This window comes from Artemia franciscana, unplaced genomic scaffold (genome assembly GCF_032884065.1).
Source record: "Artemia franciscana unplaced genomic scaffold, ASM3288406v1 Scaffold_1399, whole genome shotgun sequence".
In the NCBI taxonomy this organism is placed as follows: Eukaryota; Metazoa; Arthropoda; class Branchiopoda; order Anostraca; family Artemiidae; genus Artemia; species Artemia franciscana.
This window is the reverse complement of record NW_027062812.1, coordinates 9,420-34,691: the sequence shown is the minus strand read 5'-3', so window position 1 is coordinate 34,691 and position 25,272 is coordinate 9,420. Positions and strand designations below refer to the sequence as shown.

General features: G+C 29.8%; 1 protein-coding gene across 1 annotated transcript; it reads left to right on the top strand.

The window, feature by feature from the left end:
- Positions 1 to 13,907: 13,907 nt before the first annotated feature.
- LOC136042511 (NADPH--cytochrome P450 reductase-like) lies at positions 13,908 to 22,424 on the top strand. Its single transcript, XM_065727474.1, has 4 exons — positions 13,908 to 14,313; positions 15,195 to 15,343; positions 16,089 to 16,286; positions 22,232 to 22,424. The coding sequence occupies exons 1-4, from the start codon at positions 14,244 to 14,246 to the stop codon at positions 22,304 to 22,306; spliced, it is 492 nt and encodes a 163-aa protein (XP_065583546.1). The 5' UTR covers positions 13,908 to 14,243; the 3' UTR covers positions 22,307 to 22,424.
- Positions 22,425 to 25,272: the final 2,848 nt, after the last annotated feature.

Below are 25,272 nucleotides of genomic sequence, written 5' to 3'. Positions count from 1 at the left end.
ATTATTAAAATTCATATCACTGTGAAGGAATACTCATGATTTTGAAGGTTTCGTCCTAATTAAGCACTGTTGCACTAATTTGGAAATTATGTTGTTAGTTTCATATATAAACTTACTATTTGATATAGAAGGTATTAAGGTATTTGGTATTATTAAAATTCATATCACTGTGAAGGAATACTCATGATTTTGAAGGTTTCGTCCTAATTAAGCACTGTTGCACTAATTTGGAAATTATGTTGTTAGTTTCATATATAAACTTTCTATTTGATATAGAAGGTATTAAGGTATTTCGTATTATTAAAATTCATATCACTGTGAAGGAATACTCTTGATTTTGAAGGTTTCGTCCTAATAAGCACTGTTGCACTAATTTGGAAATTATGTTGTTAGTTTCATCTATAAACTTAAATATTTGATATAGAAGGTATTAAGGTATTTGGTATTATTAAAATTCATATCACTCTGAAGGAATACTCTTGATTTTGAAGGTGCTGTCCTAATTAGGAACTGTTGCACTAATTTGGAAATTATATTGTTAGTTTCATATATAAACTTTCTATTTGATATAGAAGGTATTAAGGTATTTCGTATTATTAAAATTCATATCACTGTGAAGGAATACTCTTGATTTTGAAGGTTTCGTCCTAATTAAGCACTGTTGCACTAATTTGGAAATTATGTTGTTAGTTTCATATATAAACTTTCTATTTGATATAGAAGGTATTAAGGTATTTGATATTATTAAAATTCATATCACTGTGAAGGAATACTATAGATTTTGAAGGTTTCGTCCTAATTAAGCACTGTTGCACTAATTTGGAAATTATGTTGTTAGTTTCATATATAAACTTCTATTTGATATAGAAGGGGTATTATTAAAATTCATATCACTGTGAAGGAATACTCTTGATTTTGAAGGTTTCGTCCTAATTAAGCACTGTTGCACTAATTTGGAAATTATGTTGTTAGTTTCATATATAAACTTTCTATTTAATATAGAAGGTATTAAGGTATTTGGTATTATTAAAATTCATATCACTGTGAAGGAATACTCTTGATTTTGAAGGTTTCGTCCTAATTAAGCACTGTTGCACTAATTTGGAAATTATGTTGTTAGTTTCATATATAAACTTTCTATTTGATATAGAAGGTATTAAGGTATTTCGTATTATTAAAATTCATATCACTGTGAAGGAATACTCATGATTTTGAAGGTTTCGTCCTAATTAAGCACTGTTGCACTAATTTGGAAATTATGTTGTTAGTTTCATATATAAACTTTCTATTTGATATAGAAGGTATTAAGGTATTTGGTATTATTAAAATTCATATCACTGTGAAGGAATACTCTATGATTTTGAAGGTTTCGTCCTAATTAAGCACTGTTGCACTAATTTGGAAATTATGTTGTTAGTTTCATATATAAACTTTCTATTTGATATAGAAGGTATTAAGGTATTTGGTTATTATTAAAATTCATATCACTGTGAAGGAATACTCTTGATTTTGAAGGTTTCGTCCTAAATAAGCACTGTTGCACTAATTTGGAAATTATGTTGTTAGTTTCATATATAAACGTTCTATTTGATATAGAAGGTATTAAGGTATTTGGTATTATTAAAATTCATATCACTGTGAAGGAAAAATCTTGATTTTGAAGGTGCTGTCCTAATTAAGCACTGTTGCACTAATTTGGAAATTATGTTGTTAGTTTCATATATAAACTTTCTATTTGATATAGAAGGTATTAAGGTATTTCGTATTATTAAAATTCATATCACTGTGAAGGAATACTCATGATTTTAAAGGTTTCGTCCTAATTAAGCACTGTTGCACTAATTTGGAAATTATGTTGTTAGTTTCATATATAAACTTTCTATTTGATAAGAAGGTATTAAGGTATTTGTATTATTAAAATTCATATCACTGTGAAGGAATACTCATGATTTTGTAGGTTTCGTCCTAATTAAGCACTGTTGCACTAATTTGGAAATTATGTTGTTAGTTTCATATATAAACTTTCTATTTGATATAGAAGGTATTAAGGTATTTCTTATTATTAAAATTCATATCGCTGTGAAGGCATACTCCTTCACAGTGAGAAGGTTTCGTCCTAATTAAGCACTGTTGCACTAATTTGGAAATTATGTTGTTAGTTTCATATATAAACTTTCTATTTGATATAGAAGGTATTAAGGTATTTCGTATTATTAAAATTCATATCACTGTGAAGGAATACTTATGATTTTGAAGGTTTCGTCCTAATTAAGCACTGTTGCACTAATTTGGAAATTATGTTGTTAGTTTCATATATAAACTTTCTATTTGATATAGAAGGTATTAAGGTATTTGGTATTATTTAAATTCATATCACTGTGAAGGAATACTCTTGATTTTGAAGGTTTCGTCCTAATTAAGCACTGTTGCACTAATTTGGTAATTATGTTGTTAGTTTCATATATAAACTTTCTACTTGATAAGAAGGTATTAAGGTATTTGATATTATTAAAATTCATATCACTGTGAAGGAATACTCATGATTTTGTAGGTTTCGTCCTAATTAAGCACTGTTGCACTAATTTGGAAATTATGTTGTTAGTTTCATATATAAACTTTCTATTTGATATAGAAGGTATTAAGGTATTTCTTATTATTAAAATTCATATCACTGTGAAGGCATACTCATGATTTTGAATGTTTCGTCCTAATTAAGCACTGTTGCACTAATTCAGAAATTTTGTCGTTAGTTTCATATATAAACTTTCTATTTGATATAGAAGTATTAAGGTATTTGGTATTATTAAAATTCATATCACTGTGAAGGAATACTTCATGAGAAGGTTTCGTCCTAATTAAGCATTGTTGCACTAATTTGGAAATTATGTTGTTAGTTTCATATATAAACTTTCTATTTGATATAGAAGGTATTAAGGTATTTCATATTATTAAAATTCATATCACTGTGAAGGAATACTCTCATGATTTTGAAGGTTTCGTCCTAATTAAGCATTGTTGCACTAATTTGGAAATTATGTTGTTAGTTTCATATATAAACTTTCTATTTAATATAGAAGGTATTAAGGTATTTCGTATTATTAAATTCATATCACTGTAAAGGAATACTTATGATTTTGAAGTTTTCGTTCTAATTAAGCACTGTTGCACTAATTTGGAAATTATGTTGTTAGTTTCATATATAAACTTTCTATTTGATATAGAAGGTATTAAGGTATTTGGTATTATTAAAATTCATATCACTGTGAAGGAATACTCTTGATTTTGAAGGTTTCGTCCTAATTAAGCACTGTTGCACTAATTTGGAAATTATGTTGTTAGTTTCATATATAACCTTTCTATTTGATATAGAAGGTATTAAGGTATTTGATATTATTTGTTAGTTTCATTTGATATTATTATGTTGTTAGTTTCATATATAAACTTTCTATTTGATATAGAAGATATTAAGGTATTTGGTATTATTAAAATTCATATCACTGTGAAGGAATACTCATGATTTTAAAGGTTTCGTCCTAATTAAGCACTGTTGCACTAATTTAGAAATTATGTTGTTAGTTTCATATATAAACTTTCTATTTGATATAGAAGGTATTAAGGTATTTGATATGATTAAAATTCATATCACTCTGAAGGAATACTCATGATTTTGAAGGTTTCGTCCTAATAAGCACTTTGCACTAATTTGGAAATTATGTTGTTAGTTTCATATATAAATTTCATTTGATATAGAAGGTATTAAGGTATTTGGTATTATTAAAATTCATATCACTGTGAAGGAATACTCTTGATTTTGAAGGTTTCGTCCTAATTAAGCACTGTTGCACTAATTTGGAAATTATGTTGTTAGTTTCATATATAAACTTTCTATTTGATATAGAAGGTATTAAGGTATTTGGTATTATTAAAATTCATATCACTGTGAAGGAATACTCATGATTTTGAAGGTTTCGTCCTAATTAAGCACTGTTGCACTAATTTGGAAATTATGTTGTTAGTTTCATATATAAACTTTCTATTTGATATAGAAGGTATTAAGGTATTTCGTATTATTAAAATTCATATCACTGTGAAGGAATACTCATGATTTTAAAGGTTTCGTCCTAATTAAGCACTGTTGCACTAATTTGGAAATTATGTTGTTAGTTTCATATATAAACTTTCTATTTGATATAGAAGGTATTAAGGTATTTGGTATTATTAAAATTCATATCACTGTGAAGGAATACTCATGATTTTGTAGGTTTCGTCCTAATTAAGCACTGTTGCACTAATTTGGAAATTATGTTGTTAGTTTCATATATAAACTTTCTATTTGATATAGAAGGTATTAAGGTATTTCTGGTATTATTAAAATTCATATCACTGTGAAGGAATACTCATGATTTTGAAGGTTTCGTCCTAATTAAGCACTGTTGCACTAATTTGGAAATTATGTTGTTAGTTTCATATATAAACTTTCTATTTGATATAGAAGGTATTAAGGTATTTGGTATTATTAAAATTCATATCACTGTGAAGGAATCTTCATGATTTTGAAGGTTTCGTCCTAATTAAGCACTGTTGCACTAATTTGGAAATTATGTTGTTAGTTTCATATATAAACTTTCTTTTGATATAGAAGGTATTAAGTATTTCATATTATTAAAATTCATATCACTGTGAAGGAATACTCCTCATGAGAAGGTTTCGTCCTAATTAAGCACTGTTGCACTAATTTGGAAATTATGTTGTTAGTTTCATATATAAACTTTCTATTTGATATAGAAGGTATTAAGGTATTTGATACTTATTTGTTAGTTTAAGCATTTGCACTAATTTGGAAATTATGTTGTTAGTTTCATATATAAACTTTCTATTTGATATAGAAGTATTAAGTATTTGGTATTATTAAAATTCATATCACTGTGAAGGAATACTCATGATTTTAAAGGTTTCGTCCTAATTAAGCACTGTTGCACTAATTTAGAAATTATGTTGTTAGTTTCATATATAAACTTTCTATTTGATATAGAAGGTATTAAGGTATTTGATATTATTAAAATTCATATCACTGTGAAGGAATACTCTAGATTTTGAAGGTTTCGTCCTAATTAAGCACTTTGCACTAATTTGGAAATTATGTTGTTAGTTTCATATATAAATTTCCATTTGATATAGAAGGTATTAAGGTATTTGTATTATTAAAATTCATATCACTGTGAAGGAATACTCTTGATTTTGAAGGTTTCGTCCTAATTAAGCACTGTTGCACTAATTTGGAAATTATGTTGTTAGTTTCATATATAACTTTCTATTTGATATAGAAGGTATTAAGGTATTTGGTATTATTAAAATTCATATCACTGTGAAGGAATACTCATGATTTTGAAGGTTTCGTCCTAATTAAGCACTGTTGCACTAATTTGGAAATTATGTTGTTAGTTTCATATATAAACTTTCTATTTGATATAGAAGGTATTAAGGTATTTCGTATTATTAAAATTCATATCACTGTGAAGGAATACTCATGATTTTAAAGGTTTCGTCCTAATTAAGCACTGTTGCACTAATTTGGAAATTATGTTGTTAGTTTCATATATAAACTTTCTATTTGATATAGAAGGTATTAAGGTATTTGGTATTATTAAAATTCATATCACTGTGAAGGAATACTCATGATTTTGAAGGTTTCGTCCTAATAAGCACTGTTGCACTAATTTGGAAATTATGTTGTTAGTTTCATATATAAACTTTCTATTTGATATAGAAGGTATTAAGGTATTTGGTATTATTAAAATTCATATCACTGTGAAGGAATACTCTTGATTTTGAAGGTCGTCCTAATTAAGCACTGTTGCACTAATTTGGAAATTATGTTGTTAGTTTCATATATAAACTTTCTATTTGATATAGAAGGTATTAAGGTATTTGTATTATTAAAATTCATATCACTGTGAAGGAATACTCATGATTTTGAAGGTTTCGTCCTAATTAAGCACTTTGCACTAATTTGGAAATTATGTTGTTAGTTTCATATATAAACTTTTATTTGATATAGAAGGTATTAAGGTATTTCATATTATTAAAATTCATATCACTGTGAAGGAATACTCATGAGAAGGAATACTTTCGTCCTAATTAAGCACTTTGCACTAATTTGGAAATTATGTTGTTAGTTTCATATATAAACTTTCTATTTGATATAGAAGTATTAAGGTATTTGTATTATTAAAATTCATATCACTGTGAAGGAATACTCATGATTTTGAAGGTTTCGTCCTAATAAGCACTTTGCACTAATTTGGAAATTATGTTGTTAGTTTCATATATAAACTTTCTATTTGATATAGAAGGTATTAAGGTATTTGGTATTATTAAAATTCATATCACTGTGAAGGAATACTCTTGATTTTGAAGGTTTCGTCCTAATTAAGCACTGTTGCACTAATTTGGAAATTATGTTGTTAGTTTCATATATAAACTTTCTATTTGATATAGAAGGTATTAAGGTATTTGATATTATTAAAATTCATATCACTGTGAAGGAATACTCATGATTTTGTAGGTTTCGTCCTAATTAAGCACTGTTGCACTAATTTGGAAATTATGTTGTTAGTTTCATATATAAACTTTTATTTGATATAGAAGGTATTAAGGTATTTGGTATTATTAAAATTCATATCACTGTGAAGGAATACTCTTGATTTTGAAGGTTTCGTCCTAATTAAGCACTGTGGCACTAATTTGGAAATTATGTTGTTAGTTTCATATATAAACTTTCTATTTGATATAGAAGTTATTAAGGTATTTGGTATTATTAAAATTCATATCACTGTGAAGGAATACTCATGATTTTGAAGGTTTCGTCCTAATTAAGCACTGTTGCACTAATTTGGAAATTATGTTGTTAGTTTCATATATAACCTTTCTATTTGATATAGAAGGTATTAAGGTATTTGATATTATTTGTTTAGTCCTAATTAAGCACTGTTGCACTAATTTGGAAATTATGTTGTTAGTTTCATATATAAACTTTCTATTTGATATAGAAGGTATTAAGGTATTTGGTATTATTAAAATTCATATCACTGTGAAGGAATACTCTGATTTTGAAGGTTTCGTCCTAATTAAGCACTGTTGCACTAATTTGGAAATTATGTTGTTAGTTTCATATATAAACTTTCTATTTGATATAGAAGGTATTAAGGTATTTGTATTATTAAAATTCATATCACTGTGAAGGAATACTCAGATTTTGAAGGTTTCGTCCTAATTAAGCACTGTTGCACTAATTTGGAAATTATGTTGTTAGTTTCATATATAAACTTTCTATTTGATATAGAAGGTATTAAGGTATTTGTATTATTAAAATTCATATCATTGTGAAGGAATACTCATGATTTTGAAGGTTTCGTCCTAATTAAGCACTGTTGCACTAATTTGGAAATTATGTTGTTAGTTTCATATATAAACTTTCTATTTGATATAGAAGGTATTAAGGTATTTGATATGATTAAAATTCATATCACTCTGAAGGAATACTCATGATTTTGAAGGTTTCGTCCTAATCAAGCACTTTTGCACTAATTTGGAAATTATGTTGTTAGTTTCATATATAAACTTTCTATTTGATATAGAAGGTATTAAGGTATTTCGTATTATTAAAATTCATATCACTGTGAAGGAATACTCATGATTTTGAAGGTTTCGTCCTAATTAAGCACTTTGCACTAATTTGGAAATTATGTTGTTAGTTTCATATATAAACTTTCTATTTGATATAGAAGGTATTAAGGTATTTGGTATTATTAAAATTCATATCACTGTGAAGGAATACTCTTGATTTTGAAGGTTTCGTCCTAATTAAGCACTGTTGCACTAATTTGGAAATTATGTTGTTAGTTTCATATAAAACTTTCTATTTGATATAGAAGGTATTAAGGTATTTGGTATTATTAAAATTCATATCACTGTGAAGGAATACTCATGATTTTGAAGGTTTCGTCCTAATTAAGCACTGTTGCACTAATTTGGAAATTATGTTGTTAGTTTCATATATAAACTTTCTATTTGATATAGAAGGTATTAAGGTATTTGGTATTATTAAAATTCATATCACTGTGAAGGAATACTCATGATTTTGAAGGTTTCGTCCTAATTAAGCACTGTTGCACTAATTTGGAAATTATGTTGTTAGTTTCATATATAAACTTTCTATTTGATATAGAAGGTATTAAGGTATTTGGTATTATTAAAATTCATATCACTGTGAAGGAATACTCTTGATTTTGAAGGTTTCGTCCTAATTAAGCACTGTTGCACTAATTTGGAAATTATGTTGTTAGTTTCATATATAAACTTTTTATTTGATATAGAAGGTATTAAGGTATTTGGTATTACTAGAATTCATATCACTGTGGACGAATACTCTTGATTTTGAAGGTTTCGTCCTAAATAAGCACTGTTGCACTAATTTGGAAATTATATAAACTTTCTATTTGATATAGAAGGTATTAAGGTATTTGGTATTATTAAAATTCATATCACTGTGAAGGAATACTCTTGATTTTGAAGGTTTCGTCCTAATTAAGCACTGTTGCACTAATTTGGAAATTATGTTGTTAGTTTCATATATAAACTTTCTATTTGATATAGAAGGTATTAAGGTATTTGGTATTATTAAAATTCATATCACTGTGAAGGAATACTCATGATTTTAAAGGTTTCGTCCTAATTAAGCACTGTTGCACTAATTCGGAAATTATGTTGTTAGTTTCATATATAAACTTTCTATTTGATATAGAAGGTATCAAGGTATTTGGTATTATTAAAATTCATATCACTGTGAAGGAATACTCATGATTTTGAAGATTTCGTCCTAATTAAGCACTATTGCACTAATTTGGAAATTTTGTTGTTAGTTTCATATATAAACTTTGTTTTTGATATAGAAGGTATTAAAGTATTTCATATTATTAAAATTCATATCACTGTTAAGGAATACTCCTCGTCCTAATTAAGCATTGTTGCACTAATTTAGAAATTATGTTGTTAGTTTCATATGCAAACTTTCTATTTTATATAGAAGGTATTAAGGTATTTGTATTATTAAAATTCATATCACTGTGAAGGAATACTCATGATTTTGAAGGTTTCGTCCTAATTAAGCACTGTTGCACTAATTTGGAAATTATGTTGTTAGTTTCATATATAAACTTTCTATTTGATATAGAAGGTATTAAGGTATTTGGTATTATTAAAATTCATATCACTGTGAAGGAATACTCTTGATTTTGAAGGTTTCGTCCTAAATAAGCACTGTTGCACTAATTTGGAAATTATATAAACTTTCTATTTGATATAGAAGGTATTAAGGTATTTGGTATTATTAAAATTCATATCACTGTGAAGGAATACTCTTGATTTTGAAGGTGCTGTCCTAATTAAGAACTGTTGCACTAATTTGGAAATTATGTTGTTAGTTTCATATATAAACTTTCTATTTGATATAGAAGGTATTAAGGTATTTCGTATTATTAAAATTCATATCACTGTGAAGGAATACTCATGATTTTGAAGGTTTCGTCCTAATTAAGCACTGTTGCACTAATTTGGAAATTATGTTGTTAGTTTCATATATAAACTTTCTATTTGATATAGAAGGTATTAAGGTATTTGGTATTATTAAAATTCATATCACTGTGAAGGAATACTCATGATTTTGAAGGTTTCGTCCTAATTAAGCACTGTTGCACTAATTTGGAAATTATGTTGTTAGTTTCATATATAAACTTTCTATTTGATATAGAAGGTATTAAAGTATTTGATATAGAAGGAATATACTCCGTATTAAGGTATTTGGTATTATTAAAATTCATATCACTGTGAAGGAATACTCTTGATTTTGAAGGTTTCGTCCTAATTAAGCACTGTTGCACTAATTTGGAAATTATGTTGTTAGTTTCATACAGTTTCATATATAAACTTTCTATTTGATTTTTGATTTATTTATCATTGATTTATTCATGATTTTGAAGGTTTCGTCCTAATTAAGCACTGTTGCACTAGTTGGAAATTATGTTGTTAGTTTCATATAAAACTTCTATTTGATATAGAAGGTATTAAGGTATTTCGTATTATTAAAATTCATATCAACTGTGAAGGAATACTCATGATTTTAAAGGTTTCGTCCTAATAAGCACTGTTGCACTAATTTGGAAATTATGTTGTTAGTTTCATATATAAACTTCTATTTGATATAGAAGGTATTAAGGTATTTGGTATTATTAAAATTCATATCACTGTGAAGGAATACTCATGATTTTGAAGGTTTCGTCCTAATTAAGCACTGTTGCACTAATTTGGAAATTATGTTGTTAGTTTCATATATAAACTTTCTATTTGATTAGAAGGTATTAAGGTATTTGGCATTATTAAAATTCATATCACTGTGAAGGAATACTCATGATTTATGAAGGTTTCGTCCTAATTAAGCACTGTTGCACTAATTTGGAAATTATGTTGAGTTTCATATATAAACTTTACTATTTGATATAGAAGGTGTATTATTAAAATTCATATCACTGTGAAGGAATACTCTTGATTTTGAAGGTTTCGTCCTAATAAGCACTGTTGCACTAATTTGGAAATTATGTTGTTAGTTTCATATATAAACTTCTATTTGATATAGAAGGTATTAAGGTATTTGGTATTATTAAAATTCATATCACTGTGAAGGAATACTCTTGATTTTGAAGGTCTGTCCTAATTAAGAACTGTTGCACTAATTTGGAAATTATGTTGTTAGTTTCATATATAACTTTCTATTTGATATAGAAGGTATTAAGGTATTTCTTATATTAAAATTCATATCACTGTGAAGGAATACTCATGATTTTGAAGGTTTCGTCCAAATTAAGCACTGTTGCACTAATTCTGGAAATTATGTTGTTAGTTTCATATATAAACTTTCTATTTGATATAGAAGGTATTAAGGTATTTGGTATTATTAAAATTCATATCACTGTGAAGGAATACTCATGATTTTAAAGGTTTCGTCCTAATTAAGCACTGTTGCACTAATTCGGAAATTATGTTGTTAGTTTCATATATAAACTTTCTATTTGATATAGAAGGTATTAAGGTATTTGGTATTATTAAAATTCATATCACTGTGAAGGAATACTCATGATTTTGAAGGTTTCTTCCTAATTAAGCACTGTTGCACTAATTTGGAAATTATGATGTTAGTTTCATATATAAACTTTCTATTTGATATAGAAGGTATTAAGGTATTTGCTATTATTAAAATTCATATCACTGTGAAGGAAAACTCTTGATTTTGAAGGTTTCGTCATAAATAAGTACTGTTGCACTAATTTGGAAATTATGTTGTTAGTTTCATACAGTTTCATATATAAACTTTCTATTTGATTTTTGATTTATTTATCTATTTGATTTATTTCATGATTTTAAAGGTTTCGTCCTAATTAAGCACTGTTGCACTAGTTCAGAAATTATGTTGTTAGTTTCATATATAAACTTTCTATTTGATATAGAAGGTATTAAGGTATTTCGTATTATTAAAATTCATATCACTGTGAAGGAATACTCTTGATTTTGAAGGTTTCGTCCTAAATAAGCACTGTTGCACTAATTTGGAAATTATGTTGTTAGTTTCATATATAAACTTACTATTTGATATAGAAGGTATTAAGGTATTTTTATATTAAAATTCATATCACTGTGAAGGAATACTCATGATTTTAAAGGTTTCGTCCTAATTAATTACTGTTGCACTAATTTGGAAATTATGTTGTTAGTTTCATATATAAACTTTCTATTTGATATAGCAGGTATTAAAGTATTTCGTATTATTAAAATTCATATCACTGTGAAGGAATACTCCTTATACTCCGTATTAAGGTATTTGGTATTATTAAAATTCATATCACTGTGAAGGAATACTCTTGATTTTGAAGGTTTCGTCCTAATTAAGCACTGTGGCACTAATTTGGAAATTATGTTGTTAGTTTCATATATAAACTTTCTATTTGATATAGAAGGTATTAAGGTATTTGGTATTATGAAAATTCATATCACTGTGAAGGAATACTCATGATTTTGAAGGTTTCGTCCTTAATTAAGCACTGTTGCACTAATTTGGAAATTATGTTGTTAGTTTCATATATAAACTTCTATTTGATATAGAAGGTATTAAGGTATTTGGTATTATTAAAATTCATATCACTGTGAAGGAATACTCATGATTTTGAAGGTTTCGTCCTAAATAAGCACTGTTGCACTAATTTGGAAATTATGTTGTTAGTTTCATAGATAAACTTTCTATTTGATATAGAAGGTATTAAGGTATTTTTTATTATTAAAATTCATATCACTGTGAAGGAATACTCTTGATTTTGAAGGTGCTGTCCTAAATAAGCATGGTTGATGTAATTTGTTTCATATCACCTTAGAAATGATAAAACATGGTGTAGAAGACCGGAGATAACAATTTAGGTTCTTGACTATTATTTAAATTATCTTTCTTTTCCATTAAAGTTGAAACTTCTTTACCCCTGCAGTGCGTATCAGTTTTATTTTAAAATAATTTATTTCATTAAAATTGCTTTTGAACTAGATCTTTTGAACTGCGTTGGAATATTCAAGAATAGTAGAAATTTGGCTAACATTGTTCATAGCATGTGCATTCACGTCTCTTTTGCAAGGAATGTCATTCGATGAAGAAAATGGAGGGTATTATAAATTTGTTTTTTTTCTATTTTGTATGAATATACATAAAAAATAGTATTATCAAAGTCTAGGGTGGAGGTAAGACGATATTGTTTTATGAGTTTCTTGCTTAAAATAACAAAAACTGTGTTTTCAGAATCTATTGGTTAATCGCCTCTCCCATTTTATTGACTTTACTGGCTTCATCTTATCCTTCTCTTTAAAGAAATTCTAATGGTACTATGTCTAATAACTCCAGTATAATAATATGCAAGTAGTAAATTAATCTCTTAAGAAGAAATAAATCCTTTTGATTTAACGTTTTGTCCGTTCGAATGATCAACATCTTCTACTTTCATAGACTTATTAACAAACACAAATTGTTTTAAAACCGCTTTCAAATCACGCTAGATTATGCTTATTACATATGTATTACTTATATATGTATTATAAATTACTTATATATATATATATATATATATATATATATATATATATATATATATATATATATATATATATATATATATATATATATATATATATATATATTTATATTTATATATATATATGTGTGTGTGTTACTTATATATATATATATATATATATATATATATATATATATATATATATATACATATATATATATATATAAATATATATAAATATATATATATATATATATTTGTATTGATTTCTTGTGGGTTGATGCAAAATTTTCCAGACCCAGAATCTCTGAATGAGCAATCGGTAAATTTTGAAATTTCTATAAAGCCTTTCACACTTGATAGTAGCTTGAATCTTTTATCTCTATCCTGCATTTTTTATTTCTTTATAGTGCGTATATGATAATTGCGATGACCTTAAAGGATGAAGATAATGGCAACATACGTTCGACTTGTTTATGTGTGAAAAGTTACACGTAATGTAACGTCACCAGCTAGCATAGCCTATTACGTACGTAATGTGAAAGGCACTTTACGGAGAAAATTTCTTCCGTAACAAAAGTAATATAAAGTAGGCTCAAACTCAACTTAGAATTTCAGTTTATTAAAGTTTATGTTGTATTAGGTAAAAGTCAATATAGCAGCAACAAAATTGAATTTCTTGATGAACAAATGATTAACTGTGAAGACAATATTTTATAAACTTTACCCTGAAAGCCTTTCATGCTTTATGCTAGCTTATATCTCTATTAGACGTTCAATTTTTTGAACAGTTAATTAGTGATGATTTGGATGATAATTGGGATGATTTTACAGATTTTTATGTTAAGCTAGTGCCAAAGAACTTGTATAAAATTGAAAGGTTGTACTTATTGTGACACTTGACAGAGAAAATTACGTACTTAGTGTTGAAGCAACCTAAAACACCGAATAGAAACGATTCTTACTGTTAACCGACTGAAGCTAGCTAATTTTTTTTTTATAAAAAATGCAATAAATATTTTTTTCTTGTTTTTTAGTGAGCCTTGATTTCATTTACCAGAAAATCCAAGTGTACCAATTATAATGGTAGGACCGGGTACAGGGATCGCACCATTCAGGTCTTTCTGGATGCATCGGGCAGAACTGATGAAAGGTAATTTTATATAATCTAACAGCTATGACAGAACATCGAGAGTCTTGAGAAAATCAGAAGAACTTCAGTAATGGTTTCAGAAAGAGGCTGTGAAATGTCCAAATCCAAAAAAAGGGCAACAAAAAATGTGTTTTTTTATCTTATTTTTGGAAACCATTATTCTTTATTTATTATTATATTGTATTTTTTAATACTTTTCGACCTTTCCCATTGTCTCTATGAATTACTTGTGAAAAAATCTGGTGTCCGTTGTTGGCTGATATTGTTTTTTTTTTTTTTTTTTTTTTTTTTTTTTTAATTACTTGCCTTGAAGAAGTTGTCAATCTTTGGCTCGGTGTCATTTTATCAATTATATACTAATGCTATTTCTTACTTTTTTCAAGAATAGTCTAAATAAATGGATTTAGTTAATAACCATAGGCTATTCCCCAGCTTTATCAAGATGTGAAGTTAGAGAAACTGTACAATATCTCCTATTAGATTGGTCCAGACTTAGCAGACAAGGTGTAGCCTGTTATTATCATTATTATTTTTTTTCATCCAATCCTAGCTGTTTTGGCTTAATTTCACTATTCAAAGTATGGCCAAAGCCTCATACCTCCAATTGGCCCAAAGTCCCCTTTCTAGATAAATTGAAAAACGGGGGCCAAAAATATGTGTCTTATTATGAAAATTTATAATCTTAAATATCTTTATGATAGTCATTTTTTTTACCACTCTGAGTACTTTTCGACCTTTTCAACTATCTGTAGATTACTTGGGATAAAAGCTGGTATTCGTTGTTGACTAATATTGTTACTTTTGATCTGATTCATTTCGCTCTGTGTCAATTTGTACTAATGCTAATACATCAAAAGTGACAAATCCAAGTATAATTTTAGTTGGACAACATCTGGGCGCAGCTATTTTCTATGGAGGGTATAGAACCCAAGAACTGAATCTTTACAGAGAGGAGAAGTGGAAATATCATAATATGGGCGCTATTGAGCTTGCTGCTACTGCCTACTCCCGAGAAGCTGTAATTGAGAGAGTAAGTGCTGTCTTGACATTTGTTTTACTTTTTCTCTTTTTGTACATAGAGTTCATTCCTTTTCTCATATTGTGAAAAAGCCTTAATCTGGCCTTGGCAGAGGTATGTTCACAAAAATCCTTTTGACTTGAAGATGGGTAAAAAAAAGTGAAATTAATGAAAAACGTTGGATAATAGATTCCATAGTAAACATAAGAATGTTTCGGCGAAAAGGGCGTTCTCGAAGGCCTCTTCCTTGAGTTTGGCCTGTTTAGAACTTTACTTAATTTTGCTTTCTTTGGTATCTTGCTTTTCTGGGGGCGCCAAGTATATCAAATTTCGTGATTGCTTAGCAAAGTTTGAACGCATAATTTTCAAGCATATCCCTTTACCCTACAAGCATGAGTGATTATGCGGAGAGCGAAATCAAATGGAATGATTAGATATAATTCAAACTAAACTTTTTTTTTTAACATAAAGTATGTGCAATAAATTTCGTTTTCGTAAATTGAAAAAAAATTATCGGAAAAAATTAAGGGTCAGCTCGGGAAATAGCGAATAAATAATAGTTGGTTTGTAGCAGTCAGACCTAGAAAAAAAGGTAGTAATCAGTTTGAGATTTGTTTGTGAAGGCACTTGCATGTCTAATGCAAAGAAGTTATCGTTACTAGCTTCTACTCTTCTTTGGTTTTTGTGCTGTTTTTCACTTAACGTCAAGTTGAATGTAGATGGAACCATATTTGGATTTAATTATATTTTTTTTCAGGAATTTGTACAACATAATATGATGATAGATGCCAACACCTGTCGTACTTATGAATTGTTGGATAGTCATGGCGGTCATGTTTATGTATGTGGAAGCTTTTACATGGTGAATGATGTCAAATCGGTTGTAGTTTCAATATTTCAAGAATATGGAAATATCAACGCGGATGAAGCTGCATCGGCTGTAGAAAACCTCATTGTAAGTTGTCAGATAAAATTTAAATATTCTCTTTCATAAGTAAAATTCTTTCATAAAGCATAAATCACGTTTCACATTGCCTTTTGTGAATGAATAAGCATGAGATGTTACGTTGACTTTTATTGCCCCCTTCTAGCAATTCCCCATGTATCAGTAATAGAGGCTTATGATAAAAAACTGCTTAATAATTTTTAATGTTTGTAATAGAATCTTATTTGTTGAAAATAGTATTCAAATACTCCTATCACGTCAGTTTTTTTGCAAATCATATTTTAAGCTCAATTTTGCATGAGGATAGGCAGGAAGGTTTAAAAGACTGGAGCTCTTTTGATGTTGTGTTATGGTCTAGAGTCATACACTCTGTCATAAATTCCTATCTCCATCCTTGAAAGGGACAGCTTGCCTGTCTGTCCTCATATTGATGCTGAAGCGCACTTTTCATGAGCTTGCTTGACTAAAATGGGGACTGCAAACAAGGCTTCAGGGTGAAATTGAAGAGTTGCATCCCCTCAAAAGAATAATAGCCTAGTAAACGACACAGCTCTGCATTGAATTAAATAGTTTCCCTGTTAGTACAGGACCTATGCTTTGACGGAATATCGCTGATGTTTTGGCGAGAGGGTACATTATTACTACTTTTACTTCTTTGTGAATGGTGAGACGGTACTCTAGAGCCTAAGATCTAGGATAGGGTCCTAGATCCAAAGACAAGAAATTTCAGGATTCAAGATGAACTATTTATCAAGATGGCATCCAGAATCTTCCCACTTTCAATTTATCTTTACGTGTAAGAATACTAAATTTTACTGTGTAAATTTAATTGTATCTTCAGAAAATCGTAAAATGTTAATATTTATAAAAGATGGATTTTTGGTCTTTTACCCCAGTACTGCTTGGCAGTTAAAATCATATTTTAAGCTTAATTTTACATGAGGATAGACTGGGTATAAAAAGCTGGAGCTCTTTTGACGTTCTGAGATGGTTTAGGGTCTCTTCTCTATCATAAGTTCCTAATTGTATCTTTGAAAGGGAAATCCTGCCTGCTTGGCCACATAGTGGTGCTGAAGTAAACTTTTAATGAGCTTGCTTAATTAGAATGGCGATTAGAAACATGGTTTCGGGGTGGGCTTGAGAGTTTGTACTCCTTGAGAAAATTATAGTCTAATAAATTACACAAGATTGGACTCTATTTGAATAATGTAGTATTTTTCTTGTGTTAAGGCTGTTTTGGTAGATCTTTTTAGGCTGAATAACCTCTTCCTAGCTTTGTTATTAATTTGGATTGTCCCGCCATTGCAGTGTAATATCTGTGGGCATGAATATATAACAAGTTGGAGCTAATATGATCGGGATGGTTTGAGTGAAATTTCGACTCTTGTTGATAGGACCGCAGTACCAAGTGCTAAAAAAAAACCTACAATGATATATAGCCACTGGATTTGTCACGAGAAATAACCAAACAATGTCACTATTAAAAATTACATAACAATAATAATATAGTAACTATTAATTTTTCAGTAGCTATTTTTACTAATTTTTTACTTAAATGAGCTATTAGACCTTCTCCCTATTGGAACAGATGTTTAAACAAACAAAAATCCTGAATTTATTTTTACCCCGTCATTTGGTTCATCAAGATCGATATAATAATATCTATTGTTCTTTTATTTTCTAAGTCGCTTTGGTCAAATCACTTTGGTCTCTGAACATTTCAAGGGACGAAAATATTTAAATTTGAAACTTTAAAAATTAAAGGATCATAACATCTTGTTCAAACACGTGTATTTATTGACTTACTCGTTTATTGGGCAAAGTAAACTTTGCAGTTTTCCAAGGGCCAAGATTGGCTCTTTTCAGAGCGACCCGGCTCAATAGTAAATGAAACTCTAAAAAACGAAATTTTGATTCTAAAAGATACACCAAAAGAATTGAATTTTCACGCTGATTCTAAATATATAAGTTTTAATTAATTTAGTCTTTTTCATCAAAAGTTACGAGCCTGAGAAAATTTGCCTTATTTTGGAAAATAGAAGGAAACATTCCCAAAAAGTCATAGAATCTTAACGAAAATCACACCATCGCATTCGGCGTATCAGAGAACCCTATAGAAAAAATTTCAAGCTCCTATCTAAAAAAATGTGGAATTTCATATTTTTTGCCAGAAGACAAATCACGGGTGCGTGTTTTTTTTTTTTTTTCAGGGGTCATCGTATCGACCAATTGGTCCTAGAGTGTCGCAAAAGGGCTCATTCTTACGGAAATGAAAAGTTTTAGCGCCCTTTTTAAGTGATCAAAGAATTGGAGGGCACCTAGGCCCCTCCCACGCTCATTTTTTTCAAAAAGTCAACGGATTAACATTTTGAGAAAGCCATTTTGTTCCGCATAGTCGAAAACCATAATAGCTATGTCTTTGGGAATGACTTACTCCCCCACAATTCCTGGGGGAGGGGCTGCAAGTTACAAACTTTGACTAGTGCTCACATATAGTAATGGCTATTAGGAAGTGTACAGACGTTTTCAGGGGGATTTTTTTTTATTTGGGGGTTTGGGTTGATGGGAGGGGGCTATGTGGGAGGATCTTTCCTTGGAGGAATATGTCTTGGGGAAAGAAAAGTTCAATGAAAAGGGCGCAGGATTTTCTAGCCTTACTATAAAAAACAATGAAAAAATAAACATGAACAGTTTTTTCAATTGAAAGTAAGGAAAAGCATTGAAATTTAAAACGAACAGAGATTATTACGCATATGAGGGGTTCTAAAAATACTTTAGCATAAAGAGCGAGGTATTTAGGAGGAGATAAATACCTCGCTCTTTGTGCTAAAGTATTTTTAGTAATTTCAACTATGTATTCTACGGCCTTTTTGATTCAGGGGTCATTCTTAAAGAATTGGGACGAAACTTACGATTTAGTGTAAAGAGCGAGGTATTAACGAGGGTACAAACCCCCTCGTACACATAATAAAAATATAAGAATATAAAAGTTTGTTACGTAAGTTAATTCTTAAGTTACGCATATTTTTTATAATAAAACTGTTCGTTAAAAATAAAAAATTCTAGTAGCCTTTTTAAGTAACCGAAAAATTGGAGGGCAGCTAGGCTTCCTTCCCCACCCCTTATTTCTCAAAATCGTCTGATCAAAACTAAGAGAAAGCCATTTAGCCAAAAAATAAAATAATATACAAATTTCATTTCAATAATTTATGTGCGGAGAGCCAAAATCAAACATGCATTAATTCAAAAATGTTCAGAAATTAAATAATAAAAAAAACTAGTTTTTTTATAACTGAAATTAAGGAGCGACATTAAAACTTAAAACGAGCAGAAATTACTCCGTATTTGAAATGGGTTGTCCCCTCCGCAATCCCTCGCTCTTTACGCTAAAGTTTGACTCTTTGCCACAATTCTACTTTTTAAAACAATTAAAAGCTTTAGCGTAAAGAGCAAGGGATTGCGGAGGGGACAACCCATTTTATATACAGAGTAATTTCTGTTCGTTTTAAGTTTTAATGTCACTCCTTACTGTCATTAAAAAAACTAGTTTTTTTATTTAATTTAGTTAAACCCCTCCCGTTTGAATGTATATATAGGTGTTATTCCAAAAGCAAAGAACTCGGCTCCTTGAAATCTTTACTAAAACATGCTTTCATTCTAGTATTAAATTTTTTGGTATGGACAAAGACATATTTCCAAATGAATTTAAAATAAAATGCATTCAAAGAATATAACTAACTACTGTCCTATAGGAACAATCCTACTAGAAACTTACTTGGTGATTTTAGTATAAAAGTAGTGTATCTTTGATATATAATAAAATTCTCTTAAATAATCTGTCTTTTTGACCTGGTTGTTATTTGAAATACAAGTTGTATTGTAATGATGATAATTCATATCTAACCCATATCATATGTGAAAATGACTGTTGCAAAGTATAACAAAATAAGAAGAGAATGCACTGCAATTCATTTTTACATGAAAACTTAAAGCTTCACAAGAGCAGAGTAAATATGGGAAAGAAAAACAATCGAGATAGCTTGAGTCAAAACTAAAACACAGGGTTATGTGTGTAGGTACGCGTGTGTGGATTAACTGGTTACAAGTTCCTCTTTTTGTTTCTCTTATTCATTTACGTGTGCAATTTTCTGCCCGTCCGACATAAAATGATTAACCTTTTGTAGCTACACTTGCCTTTTTATGGCACTTGGTATTTACCAAGTGACGTATAGCGATTGCAATTTATGTCCGTCGATCTATCTGTATGTCTGTCTGTCTGTCTGGTGGGCGTCTGTCGGTCCCGGTTTTGCTAGTTTGTGCCCTTCCAGATAATCTAGGACGATAAAAGTTGGCAGGCGTATCAGGAACCAAACCAGATTAAATTAGAAATGGTCGCTCCCCCGATTCGACCACCTGGGGAGGGAGCCAGCAAACTAGATAGTTGAGAAGAATTTCATTTGCCAAAAAAAATATTGTTGTTCTAAACTGTGGCTTGCTGGTCTAGTGGTATGAATCTCCCTTAGGGTGCGAGAGGTCTCGGGCTCGAATCCCGGACCACCCGAATTTTTACACGAAGAAGATTCGAAACTAGATACGTGATCAATATAGCGATCGCTGAAAGCTGGTAGGCGTATCAGGGATCGGACCAATTATATTAGAAATAGTCACTTCCCTGATTTGACCATCTGGGGGGGGGGGATGGACGGTTGATTCGGAAATATTAGAAAACATGAGGTATTTTTAACTTATGAACTGGTGATCGGATCTTGATGAAATTTGATATTCAGTAGGACCTCGTATCTCACAGCTCTTGTTTTAAATCCCGACTGGATCCGGTGACATTTGTGTGTGTTGGAGGGGAAAACCAGAAATCTTGAAAAACGCCTAGAGTGAAGAGATCGGGGTAAAACTTGGTGGGAAGAATAAGCACAAGTCCTAGATACGTGATTTTGGGGGGGGGGATTTCCAATACTTTGGCGATTTCGGTGCTTCTGGATGAGCTAGGACAATGAAAATTAATAGGCACATCAGGGACCTGTAGAAATTGATTTGATAATAGGTGTTTCCCCGATTCGACCATCTGGGGGAGGCTGTTGGTAGGGATGAATTGTAAAAATTGAGGTAGGTTTATCTCATGAATGGGTGATCAGATCTAAATCAAGCTTGATATATAGAAAGATTTTATGTCTTAGTTGTTCTATTTTCAATTCGAATCGGATCCAGGGACATTTGAGGGGTGAAGGGGGGAAACGGAAATCTTGGAAAACGCTTAGAGTGGAGAGATTGGGATAAAACTTGATGGAAAGAATAAGCACAAGTTCTAGATGCGTGATTGACATAACTGGACCAGATCCGACCTCTTTGGCGGAACTGGGGAGATTTCTAATGCTTTGGCGAGTTCAATAATAAGCATAAGTTCTAGATGCGTGATTGACATAATCAGACCCTATCCGATCTCTCGTCACAAGGGCCATATGAGGTCTTGGCTTTTGTTACCTCTTCGTTATATTATCTGCATTATTACGTTTTTTGTGCTATTGAATGAAGTTTTTTTTTACGAAAAAGCTTTTTGTTTTACTCCTAACGCTTATCTTACTCCTAGTTATCTGGGATCTGTGATACTTTTAAATTTGTAATTCTCTCTGTTTTTATTTTTGCTTGAGAGTGAATCCATTTAAGTCAAGAACAGTTTTTTTGTATACCTCTATTTGTGCATGTATAGAGGTGGCTGGCTATCTTCCTCAATGATATTTCAAGGGTAGAGGTATGTGACTAAGCTGTCGTATCGAACTTGGGAATAGTCATATTTCAAGATCAGGCGATATGTCTTAAAGTCACTTGTCGGTAGGTGCTTTTATTGTGCTATCAGAGAAAAGGAAGGGAAATAATATCTATTTTTATGATGTTTCAGTATAGAGTTGCTGTGTTTCTAATTAATTGTGTATTTTTTTTAGAATAGCGGCCGTTACCATGAGGATATTTTTGGTATTAGTGTTGGTGCACGGAAAACTCACTTAGAAAGTTCGTAAAAGAAAAGCTCGTTTAATGAAGGATAATGCAGTCTGATTCAACTATTAGTTAAATGTGTTTAAACATTTGTTTGATTTAAATTAGTTTGACTGTTTAAAGTGGTGCTATTCACAAACATTTGGAATTTGTTGGTTTTAACTGCATTATAAATCTTTGATCTTAATAAACATATAAGATTTCTCATAAGTGTTTCGACTTTTCGTGTATTTTTCTTAACCGTTGGCAATTCAACAGATTAAATCTGATTTCGCTTTGGCAAAAATGCTATAAATATTATATGGGATTTAGATAAGTGCCTTCTCTTATTTAAAAATAACTATTGTCTGGTCATATCCTGTTTTAGATATCTGCTGATGCACCATTCTGGTAACTTAAATTTGCTGTTACCATTTAAAATTTAGTTTCGCTATTGGAACTTTTACATTTTGTAAGCCAAGTAAACGCGTACAAGGTGTCCCATTCTGTAGCTCTTGCATTAAACTTTGATTTTGTTTCGGTTCTATCTTTGTATGCCCGATCAAGTTTGTGCTAGCATATCTTGATGAACGATTCAAAAATGAAGATGAACTCTGTTTTACTTTTAAATATTTAGTAGCTAATTAAGTGATAGAAAAGCAATTCAATGATGACCTCCTAGACTCCTTCTTTTACGATTACAAAGAATATAGATTGACTCTCAATAGCTCCCAATCGAATACCATCACGTTTTATCCCTATAAAGAAGCCATCGAGAATCGCCCCCCCCCCCTTCAGCACCATTTCTAGCTGCTTTGTCATAAAAAATCTTTTAGCGTTTTGCTTTTGTCTGATTATACATTTACCAAGTATGTTGATAAGTTAGTAAAACCTGGCAACGCATCAATACAAACTTTTGCTGCAATTCACTGATTTGACTGTAATGACAAGCGTCGAAACTGCATATATAACTAATGAAAGACCGCACTCAAACACGTTTCGTCTTTCAAGTTTTGAGGGTTGATACAATAAATTCCGAGTATTCTTACTGCCCTATTTTGAAGTACCTGTGATGATTTTATGTGCGTTCAAAAGCTACTAAGATGAACAATTGAACAGTAGTTCATATAAGAAACCATTAAAGAGTGGTAAATTGTTTTTAATATAGAAAATGGAAAAATATTTTTCACATGACACATCGACTGGATAAGTTGATACAGTTTTACGCTTAAATGATCAATTTGCTCTTGAGGTGACAAAAATGGAGCAAGAAAAACTCATTTGCTCCTTTTATAAGGAGATACTACAATACCCTCTGTTAGATTTATTAGACTCCCATGGTCTCTGCATTAGCAGACTGCTACCTAGCTTTGGACAGGGGTGTATCCAGGATTTTTCTTATTGGGGGGCACATAATAGGTTGCTTTGGTAAACTTGCGAACAAACAAACACAAGGAATTTAAAGGGAACCTCGATAAATATGCGTCGTAGATAGGTAGTATGGTGTTATATTTAAGCTAAAATCTGGTCTGGGTTAAAGTTCTAATAAACCTGTTGAAATTAAAATGAAGGAAAAATACTGATACAAAATGGTAAGTTATAAAAACCTCCTCACCATAAAAAAAAATTAAAAGCTGTTCATCATCTTTAAAAGAAAATATGATATTTAATATTTTTTGCAAAATTTTCCGCCTTTGCACTTCTGACCACTATACTGAGTGAGCTAAGCTTTGTATTGTCAAATATATTAGTCTTGAACCATCTTTTGGGGTTATTTATTCATTTTGTATATTTTATAGGTCAAACCTAAAGCTCCTTCACAAACTGTGACTCTAAGGAATATATGTGTGTGTATGAATGTATATGTATGTATATATATATATATATATATATATATATATATATATATATATATATATATATATATATATATGTATATATATATATATATATATATATATATATATATATATATATATATATATATATATATATATATATATATATATATATATATATATGTATATATATGTTATATATATATATATATATATATATATATATATATATATATATATATATATATAATATATATATATATATATATATATATATATATATTATATTTATATGAGAGAGGTTAATTGAAGCCTCCTGTAGACCAGTTCAATGTACCCTCTTTTAGAAAAATTGCGGAGGTGTAGCCTTATGTGTCTTCAAATGAATTAAATTATTATTTGATATTTACTGTCATTACGAGCCTACCAAAAATTTAGTGGAATGCACGGCCAAATGCTCAATTAAAAATAGAAAATTAATGGTTTTATCCAAGAATTAAAATGCTAAATAATCTTGCTAAATTAGAAAAGTTTCATGTTTTGAGTTTTGTGTTATCTAAGGCATACGGTTTCGAGAGTGAATTTCTCAGAGGGAAACTTTGGATCAGTAGGCCCCCTTTTCTGATTCTTGGTGTCAATCATATATTAGAGCTGTTAGTAAACTAAGATTAACTCCTTTGTTCATGCTCCTTTGCCGTTTTTCGTCGATGACAAGATTCATTCAGATCCTATTTTGTTGCCATCTCTGAAGAATTCGGTAATCCTTTGTATTCCTGGAAACTACACTTTCCTTGTATGATAAGAATCCGTGGTTTCTTTACTTTTGCAACCGGTAGAATATTCGGTATATTTTTGGCTGATCTAAGTTTTGGCATGTACACGAATTGCCCAAGCATCTTGGTTTAATGTTTCCCTTCTATTATTTCCTTGTATTTCATTCTGTTTGTTTTGGATTTAAGTTATTATTTGACCCATGATTGGTCTTTTAGACAGTTATTCTGGGGCAATCCCATGCTTTTCTCAGTTCTATAGGTTTTCTTATCAAATTCAAAATAAGTTTGTCTCTCACTTAGGTTTATTTTTTCTTCATACAGCATAAGCTGGTTTAAAATGTGGCGATGTCTGGCTATTGCACATGAATAGACATTTCTAACTCTTCTGTTGTCTAGATT

Bases quoted from the DNA above. Each gene is read 5' to 3' on its own strand.
- LOC136042511 (XM_065727474.1), top strand. From the start codon at position 14,244: ATGGTAGGACCGGGTACAGGGATCGCACCATTCAGGTCTTTCTGGATG. The intron at 14,314-15,194 runs GTAATTTTATAT...GTATAATTTTAG, and splicing joins TCGGGCAGAACTGATGAAAG to TTGGACAACATCTGGGCGCA. The intron at 15,344-16,088 runs GTAAGTGCTGTC...ATTTTTTTTCAG, and splicing joins GAGAAGCTGTAATTGAGAGA to GAATTTGTACAACATAATAT.